Raw genomic sequence first — 9478 nt, forward strand, 5'->3', positions numbered from 1 at the left:
ATGTCTCGACCGACGAAGCAAGCGGGCTGACTCATCTCGAGGTTACGTCACAGGGTGCCGTGTGACCCTCGAGAGTTACAGTATGGCCGAGCAGGCGGTGACAGCGAGCAGCGGGTGAGTGTTTACACACACACACACACACACACACACACACACACACACACACACACACACACACACACACACACATACTTATATACAGAGAACACATGTTCACAACACATGTATGGATATGTATGTTCAATATGTCGTGAATGCGTCTGGACCACCGGAACACCCGTAGTCACGCAGCCGGTAAACACGCGCAGCTTGTCCCACAGGACTGGTTAGACTCAGAGGCACCAGAGTGACGTCACGCGCGTACCCCAGGTGAGTGACGTCCCGTGATGCTCTCTGCCTCCGCAGGCTGGTCCACAGGATGCTGTCCGTCGTGGGAGCCCCCGGCCTGGTGAGCAGCGCGTGGGGCTACGTGGACAGCACCGTCAGGTGAGTCCTCACGCCATTATTCTCATTACACATTACAATACAATAACACGTACAACCACGCTGCGTTACATGTTGAGGTTACAAAAAGGACATAAATAATGCACAGGCTTGTCTTTATTATCTAAAGGCGGAAGGGAGATCATGCGTTAGTGTGCGTGCGTGTCTGTCCGTCCTCGGCTTACCTTGCCCAGCGCTTCCCAGCTTCATGTTTTCTGTATTGCAGTGATACACAATTCATTGACTGCAGTCTTGCGCCTCTCATGCCGTGTTCACATCAAATGTGACCCGATTTTGACGTGCGACCAAAGTCAATGCACAGACGCGACTGGTCACGAAGACACAAAATTTCCGGCGGGCTGCGAAAAAAGCACGTTTGACGCGGCGCGAAATCTCGCAAGTTAAAATTTCCCAACTTCGGCAGCGAAAACGCGTGAGTTACAGTTGCGTCAGCCAATCAGCGATGAGAAGCTGCGCCCCTCATCACGCCGTCCTGTTGCTGAATCAAACTGCTGCGGTCGGCCTGAAGGAGCTGATAGCTGAACGACGGATAATATCATGAACCCAGACACCATGGAGTTCATGTTCACACGTATGTGGGAGTTACACAACAAGTATGAAGCAGAACTAGAGGTTGTTTCCATGAAGGATGGAGGAAACAGTAACGCAACAATAAGCCAGACACAGTTCCTGGAGGAGTCATCATCTGTTGATGACTTACACAACAAGTATAAAGCAGAACGAGACGTTATTTCTTTCATAGCCGATAGCGAAAAAGATTGCTCTTCTCCCGGAGATAAGCCACGCCCCCTTTGTTGCAGCGCGCATATTCAAGCTGCGTTTGGTGTGAACGCCCTTTTATTGTTGCACGACACAACATGAAAAATCGTGTGGTGTTGAGTGTGAGCACGGCATGAGCAAGGCAAGGCAGCCAGTGATGGCTTCAGCGACCAGCTGACCCTAACGAGCACATTTGGGCTTCAGTCGTGGTCCATAAACAAGGTCAAAATGAAAGTGAGGATCCAAAATCTGTCGACAAAAATATGACTCCCAACACATCAAATGAGTCATCTGACCGACTGGAGGCACGCACGAGGAGCGTCTTCCTGGTTGAACTGATATTTTCTTTATTTGTTGCCTTCCTCTTAAAGGGGTTATAAACTGCACAGAGCCAACACACGAGCATTGTGTTTTCTTTGATTTACTTCATGAGCGAGATAACAATCAGTGTTTTTGTCACAGCTAATGTCCTGTCCCCTCAACCACACGCCTCATCAGAGCCGGCTATGACATCAGAGACGCTCCCTCCGGAGCAGCTGATGCACAGATGATCCGACACAGCGGAGCAGAGCGCTCAGACTCCATAATGCTGACATTCAGTCCTCGTGGATGCTCTTGTTAAGACTCTTTGGAACTCGTGCCTTGTGGTGTTCTGTAGCTCGGCTGCGGTCTGAATCCTGTAGGCCTCGTCACCGATACGTCTGGTGGCTGACGCTGAGCTTGTCTCCTGTGTAGGTGGTGCTGGATCCCCAACTGGCTGCCGTCATGGTGTCCCACCTCTCAGACCCAGCTGCAGACTGCAGAGGACATGATGCTGCGCTGTAAGGATCTCTGACTCTGCCCTTCTACTTTTTACATACAGTACGCCCGTCAAAGCGTTATGCATTGAAGGAGTGATAATAAATGAAGAAAAGAAAGAAGCTATCTTCTATTAATCCTCTTGGGGAAATCCTTCTCTGCATTTGACCCGTCCTTGGTTAAGGAGCAGTGGGCTGCCCTGTGAGGGAGCAGCGAGGGGTTAAGAGTCTTGCTCATGGATGCTTCATGTGAACTATGGGGGGACTAGGGATCGAACCAGTGACCTAGTGGTAACGACCACTCATCCCCTTGAAATACAGCCGCTTTCTTCCTTTCTTTAATGATTGTACGATACAGCTTAGCTGTTAGTTAAGTTATACGTAAACAGTTGTTGTATTACCGGACACGTACAGGGTTGTTACGCGGTTGAGACGAGGGCGTTGCACACTACATGTGTGATATAATAAGCTGTTTTCTGTACATTATTTTATACATTATTGCTTGGATAAGAAAAGTAATTGTGTTTAGCCAATTTCAGAATACAAACAAATGTGATATTCACTGTTTATCTTCTGCTTAACAAGCTAAACAGCATTCTTTGAGCCATTCAAAGGTGCTCAGGAGAACCATGCAGGGTTCTTTGGCTTGCCCCCATCAGTGAGCCCTTTTGAGCCCTCGTGTAAAGGTTCCACCCTTTCAGAAGGTTTTACCTAGAACTGAACATAAAGAACCATCTGCCAAAGTTTCCATTCAGAAACCCCCAACGAGAGGTTCTGACGAGAACCCGTCTGGGGTATCATAGTTCTACCCAGAACCCTCTCCGAAGGTTCAATCCAGAATCTTTTTGCCTTCTATCTGTAGAACAAGTTCTACAGAGATCCCACCTCTTATGAAGGCCATGGGTTCCCTCAAGAGCTCACCCAGGGTTCCTCATCTGGCTCCTCAAGGGGTGGGCTGATGTGGTGCAACACGACCACGACTACATGGATCGTGTTTGGCTCGGGAGGATCTATTAACATCCATGTTTTCAACTATCCTTGAAGAACTCCTTCCAAAACGAGTTCTTTGGGTGAAGTAGGATATCAGTCCTTCAGAACCGACCCATTTGAACCTCTTTTTTCTCTTCTGGGCTTAAATGCATCCATGCCCTGTGGTCTGGGATGGGTCCTGTGTGTAACCATCATACTCAAACAAGATCCCACTGATCGACTAGCATGAAGAAACCCAAATGACAGAAGAGTGAGGCAGTGCCATGCCATCTTTAAACAAATTCATTTCTTCCCCCATTCTTGTGGCATCCTGTTTGAGCTCTCCATCTCTCTCTTTCCCTGATGTTTGCTTTCTTTTCAGGTGTAGAAAGTCCTTTCTCCAAACAGCATGTCCCCGTCTCCAAAGGCAATCTGCTGTGGACCCTGACCTTCAGCAGCGACCGCATCAAAGGCAAAACCCCCATCGTCCTGCTCCACGGGTTCGGAGGTGGCGTGGGCCTCTGGGCTCAGAACCTGGACGCTCTCTCTCAGCATCGGCCCGTCTTCGCCGTGGACCTGCTGGGCTTCGGACAGAGCAGCAGGCCCCTGTTCTCCACAGACGCCCGCGAGGCAGAGGACCAGTTTGTGGAGTCTATAGAGCAGTGGAGGGCCAAAGTGGGCCTGGAGTCCATGATACTGCTGGGCCACAACCTGGGAGGCTTCCTGGCTGTGTCCTACGCTATCAAACATCCTGGCAGGTGGGTGCCGATTGTGAGATTCCTCATAGCGTGACGTTAGGTTGGATTGTTTCTTCATTGAAACTATTTTTGTTATGTAGTTGTACATTTGATCCGGCTGCTCTCAGTTCAGGCTCCATGTTGATCTAAGATGGGTTTTCTGTTTCGAGAGAAAGAACAGCAGAAAAAACCTCACGGACACTTCTGGAGATTTACTTTTGGCAAAACACAAGAATTGGCGAGTCGCGCAAGTTCAACCTGTTAACAGTGTTACTAAACATTTACCAGAAAGTACAGGAACATCTGCATTTATTCATTAATGACTTAGTTTTATATCCGTGTACTTTGTACTTTTGCAATGTGTGAACCAGCAGCTCATTGTTTGTCCAAGACACGAGCACTGTGGCTCATTTCACTTTCAGTTCAGAGAACATCGTTCAGAGAGCTGCTCCGGGTTCAGAGAGCTGCTCCGGGTTCAGAGAGCTGCTCTAGTTCAGAGAGCTGCTCTAGTTCAGAGAGCTGCTCCGGGTTCAGAGAGCTGCTCCGGGTTCAGAGAGCTGCTCCGGGTTCAGAGAGCTGCTCTGGGGTCAAAGAGCTGCTCTGGGGTCAAAGAGATGCTCTGGGGTCAAAGAGCTGCTCTGGGGTCAAAGAGCTGCTCCGGGGTCAAAGAGCTGCTCCGGGGTCAGAGAGCTGCTCTGGGGTCAAAGAGCTGCTCCGGGGTCAGAGAGCTGCTCTGGGGTCAAAGAGCTGCTCTGGGGTCAAAGAGCTGCTCTGGGGTCAGAGAGCTGCTCCGGGGTCAGAGAGCTGCTCCGGTGCTCCTTGCAGGAGAGCTACTGTTGCCATATTCAACCAGGGAGCGTTTAAAACGCAGATATAGTCGTTTGCTTTTCACGCGACATATTTTTGGCCGCTCTCTGTCTGCTGCTGTGCGTGTGCTCAGTGCTCACATGTATGCGCACACGTGTCAGTGCACATGGGGGCAGAACTCACGTGACCACGTCGAGACATAAATGACAAGCTGTCGTTTAGATCCGATCAATAAAATACGTCCGTTTAGTTTGTTTAATAACAGGTAAAGGTGTAAATCTGTTCTACAGGAAAGAGAACCGTAAATGACATTTTGTGCTCTGGCGCTATAGAGAAAATTACAGGGAGGCGGGGTTTTTTTGAGGTGGGAGCCCCGCCCCCTAATATAATAGTAGGGGAAACACTGTATGAAGTAGTTAGAGTCCTCCCAGCCTCTCTGCTCCACGAGAGATATCCCTCCCAAAGCATCTCTCCTCTTCACGTCTCCAGCTCTCAGCTTCCAGCTCTCAGCTTCCAGCTCTCAGCTTCTAGCTCTCAACTTCCAGCTCTCTACTGGGGACGGCTGATGAAATGTCCTTAATCTCTTATCGCCCTCATTCCTCAGTAATGATTTGAAGAGAAGATCCCTCTTGCTGTCCTCTTATTGTTATCTCAGTGTTCCAAATAGCCTTTCTGGTCCGTGCTGCGTGGCCCTGTTACAGCTGGACCGTGCTCATTGCTCATGCTGTGGCCTGAAGACAGTGTGAGCCACCATGTTGTGCTTCAGGTGAGGGGCTAGAGAGAGCATGTACTGTGTGTATAGTTATCCCAGGGTGCATCACAAGTCGCTCAATGTCGATTCCTGGATCCTCGGTCGAACTGGAAGTGGTTCTGCGTCTTACACAACCATCTCAAAGCTCGTATTCTGCTCTGAGGAGGAGGAGGAACCAGCAGGTGAACGAGTGTGTAACCTCTTTGTCTCCCACAGAGTGAAGCACATGGTGCTGGTGGAGCCCTGGGGTTTCCCTGAGAACCCGGACGCGGCGGCGGCAGCAGACCGGCCCACCCCGGTGTGGATCAAAGCCCTGGGGTCCATGTTCAGCCCCTTCAACCCGCTGGCCGGCCTCAGGCTGGTGGGACCGCTGGGTAAACCTGTGAGATCAGATGGACCCTTCATGGGATGCAGCTCAAACAGGAACCTGGGAACAGAAGATGTGCTCTACAAGCCAGAGCAGAGCTCAGTGCAGCTGCCTGATGACCTGAATGTTTAAAGTGTGAAGGAAGATGAGTGCAGAGCAGGTGTAGCATACAGAGAGGAATATGACAAGATGAATCATCATGGCCTCATGCGGGTGCATGCAGGCTGAAGCCGATAGAGGGCTTTGTTACTATAGCGTCTTATTGTCGCTGTGAGCATCTTTGAGCATTTTTACATATTTAGTTCTTTACATACAGAAAGGTTGTAATGAAACTGGTCTCATGAGCACATGGTAGTTCTGTCCAGCCCTCATGCGGTGAAGCTGCTTGTAACCCCTCTGTATCCCCTCTGTGACCCCTCTGTGACCCCTCTGTAACCCCTCTGTGACCTCTCTGTAACCCCTCTGGGACCTCTCTGTAACCCCTCTGTGACCTCTCTGTAACCCCTCTGTGACCTCTCTGTAACCCCTCTGTGACCCCTCTGTAACCCCTCTGTGACCTCTCTGTAACCCCTCTGTAACCCCTCTGGGACCTCTCTGTAACCCCTCTGTGACCTCTCTGTAACCCCTCTGTAACCCCTCTGTATCCCCTCTGTAACCCCTCTGTGACCTCTCTGTAACCTCTCTGTAACCCCTCTGTAACCTCTCTGTAACCCCTCTCGAACCCCTCTGTAACCCCTCTGTGACCCCTCTCTAACCCCTCTGTAACCTCTCTGTAACCCCTCTGTGGCCCTGCAGGCCCTGGGCTGGTCCAGACGCTGAGGCCCGACTTCAAGAAGAAGTTCTCCTCCATGTTCTCTGACAACACGGTGACGGAGTACATCTACCACCTGAACGTGCAGAGCCCCAGGTCAGTGCTCACCGCGTTGAAGGCAGCGCGCTGTCGTTCTCCGTGCTCCTGCCTCAGTTCTTCTTCTTCTGTTGCTCCAGCGGGGAGACGGCCTTTAACAACATGACCGTTAACTACGGCTGGGCTGTGAGGCCGATGCTGCAGAGGATGGACCAGCTGCAGCCCGACATCCCCATCAGCATCGTCTACGGGTCCCGATCCAGCATCGACAGCGACTCGGGCAGCAGCATCAAGGAGATGAGGCCGCGCTCTCACGTGGAGAGCATCGTACGTTCAGAGCCCTGACTGAGTTTCTATTCTGCATGTTCATGTCTACTGTGTAGACCAACTTCATCTGCAAGGTCTTTATTATCGGTCAGACATCCAGAGTGTCGGATCCGGTCTGACCGGTGAAGTGAAACGCGTCGCTGCAGCAGAGACACCGCTGCTGTGAATGACTGTCGCTGCAGTGTGTGGTGTCCATATCTTATGAAACACAACGTTTAACGATCCCTCGGTCTGCTTGTGCTGCTAACTTCCTGCTCGGCCTCCTGCTGGTTGAGACCTGTTGGAGTCTGACGGGAGGTTCTGTTGTTGACTCTCTCCTCCGCCTGCAGACCATCCGAGGAGCCGGACACTACGTGTACGCTGACCAGCCGGAGGACTTCAACCACCGAGTCCTGCAGGCCTGCCTCCAAGTGGACTGAAGCAGAGCGCCTGGTTCCTCTGGAGGAACAGACGTCAGCAGGAAACACAGGATTCCTGAATGTTCTTCTCTGTCAACACTGTGGATGTTTTTCTGTGTTTCAGGAGACACAACGAGACTCAATATTTTTAGGAGAGTCCTTTTCCAATATGTCGATATTATATTTAATCACATCTTGAATTACGTCAAACTGAAACTGAGTTTCCCGTATGAAGCATTTCCTGTGTAGAGCGCCACCTGCAGGTTGTTCCTCTAGTCAGCGATGCAGACAGGAAGTGCAGACAGGAAGTGCATCACGGATCAGCTCCAGGGAGCCGACAGATTCATCTGCAGCAGACAATGTTCTGTTCATTCTGAATGTGAACCCGGATGCTCCTCTGAAGCTGTCGGGCCGTTAGAGCTTCAGGTTGAACCTGTAATATAATAGAAATATTTAAAATAACCAGGTGATGCATTTTAGAGATTTTAGAAAAGACTCCCATCCATTATCAGACACTTAACCGGGTCGGGTCTCGGTGGCAGCAGGTCCAGCAGGCCGAGCCAGGCTTCTCTCTCACCAGCAACACTTTCCAGCTCATCCTGGAGGACCCGAGGCGTTCCCAGTCCAGGGAGATATGATCCCCCAGCGTGTCCTGGTCTTCCTCTGGGTCTCCTACCAGGTAACGAGCCTGGAGAACCTCTAATGGAGACGACCAGGAGGCGTCCTGATGAGATGCTGAACCACCTCAGCTGACTGAAAATGACTTCTTCATGCTGAATTCACCTGGAGCCTTAAGCAGCGCTCACAACAAACACTGCCTCCTCCTCCTCCTCCTCCTCCTCCTCCTCCTCCTCTTCCTCCTGACTTTGTTAAAGCCTCTCAGCGTTGAGGTTGACATCACTGCCGTCCTGCCGATGTGGAATCAGAGCCTCTGGGGACGGGTTGATGTCATGAGGTTGGACATGTACTCGTTGACAGCGTTCGGTCCAGCTGCATGATGGGGCTTGATGCCGCAGTGACTTCAGCTCCAGCTGTGGACCAGAAGTCGGGCTCTGGACCTTCGCTGCATTCGCTTACACCACTTTTCTTTTTTCCTGCCTTTCTCAATTCACCTAATTTAATAAAAGTGCAACAAGCGTAACTGCATTGTTTGAATGTCATAATGTCCTCTAGAGGACGCAGGGATCAGGTGACTCCTCCCCGCAGGAGGGTGAAGGCGTGTCTGGAGCTGGTGGGAGGAGCTTGTGGCACAGCGTGTCATCAGCTGCTCCATCGTGAATAAAGAAGGTCTCGCTTGAGTCCATATCGTCCTATCATTTCCTTTCCTGCCATTGAGAGATGTTCTCTGTACGTTCCCCTCGCGGCCACTAGAGGGCGCTCATCGGTGAACGAGGAGACGTGGAGCTCGTTTAACGTGTTGCAATGGGAGCAAGAGAGAAGAGTCTGAAACCAACATGTTGGTTTTCTACATGCTAATCACCACACGGGGCTAGGACAGAGGACACGAGTCTAGGACAGAGGACACAGGGTGAGGACACGAGTCTAGGACAGAGGACACGGGGTGAGGAACGAGTCTAGGACAGAGGACACGGGGTGAGGACACGAGTCTAGGACAGAGGACCCGGGGTGAGGACACGAGTCTAGGACAGAGGACCCGGGGTGAGGACACGAGTCTAGGACAGAGGACCCGGGGTGAGGACACGAGTCTAGGACAGAGGACCCGTGGTGAGGACACAGGGTGAGGACATGAGTCTAGGACAGAGGACACGGGGTGAGGACATGAGTCTAGGACAGAGGACACGAGTCTAGGACAGAGGACACAGGGTGAGGACATGAGTCTAGGACAGAGGACCCGGGGTGAGGACACGAGTCTAGGACAGAGGACACGGGTCTAGAACAGAGGACACAGGGCTAGGACAGAGGACACGAGTCTAGGACAGAGGACACCGGTCTAGGACAGAGGACACGGGGTGAGGACACGGGTCTAGAACAGAGGACACAGGGTGAGGACACGAGTCTAGGACAGAGGACACAGGGTGAGGACACAGGGCTAGGACAGAGGACACTGGTCTAGGACAGAGGACACAGGGTGAGGACACAGGGCTAGGACAGAGGACACAGGGCGAGGACAGAGGACACGAGTCTAGGACAGAGGACACAGGGTGAGGACACAGGGCTAGGACAGAGGACACAGGGCTAGGACAGAGGACACGGG

At 51.6% G+C, this 9478-nt stretch overlaps 1 protein-coding gene across 1 annotated transcript; it reads left to right on the forward strand.

The window, feature by feature from the left end:
* The first annotated feature begins 12 nt into the window (after positions 1 to 12).
* abhd5a (abhydrolase domain containing 5a) lies at positions 13 to 8561 on the forward strand. Its single transcript, XM_068569342.1, has 8 exons — positions 13 to 114; positions 406 to 486; positions 1999 to 2084; positions 3412 to 3787; positions 5541 to 5698; positions 6487 to 6598; positions 6679 to 6865; positions 7195 to 8561. The coding sequence occupies exons 1-8, from the start codon at positions 83 to 85 to the stop codon at positions 7282 to 7284; spliced, it is 1122 nt and encodes a 373-aa protein (XP_068425443.1). The 5' UTR covers positions 13 to 82; the 3' UTR covers positions 7285 to 8561.
* The last annotated feature ends 917 nt before the right edge of the window (positions 8562 to 9478 follow it).

Source organism: Clinocottus analis, unplaced genomic scaffold, assembly GCF_023055335.1.
Source record: "Clinocottus analis isolate CAN_PGR_092001 unplaced genomic scaffold, fCliAna1.0.p SCAF_9, whole genome shotgun sequence".
NCBI classification, from domain to species: Eukaryota; Metazoa; Chordata; class Actinopteri; order Perciformes; family Cottidae; genus Clinocottus; species Clinocottus analis.

Bases quoted from the DNA above. Each gene is read 5' to 3' on its own strand.
- abhd5a (XM_068569342.1), top strand. From the start codon at position 83: ATGGCCGAGCAGGCGGTGACAGCGAGCAGCGG. The intron at 487-1,998 runs GTGAGTCCTCAC...TCTCCTGTGTAG, and splicing joins TACGTGGACAGCACCGTCAG to GTGGTGCTGGATCCCCAACT. The intron at 2,085-3,411 runs GTAAGGATCTCT...CTTTCTTTTCAG, and splicing joins AGAGGACATGATGCTGCGCT to GTGTAGAAAGTCCTTTCTCC.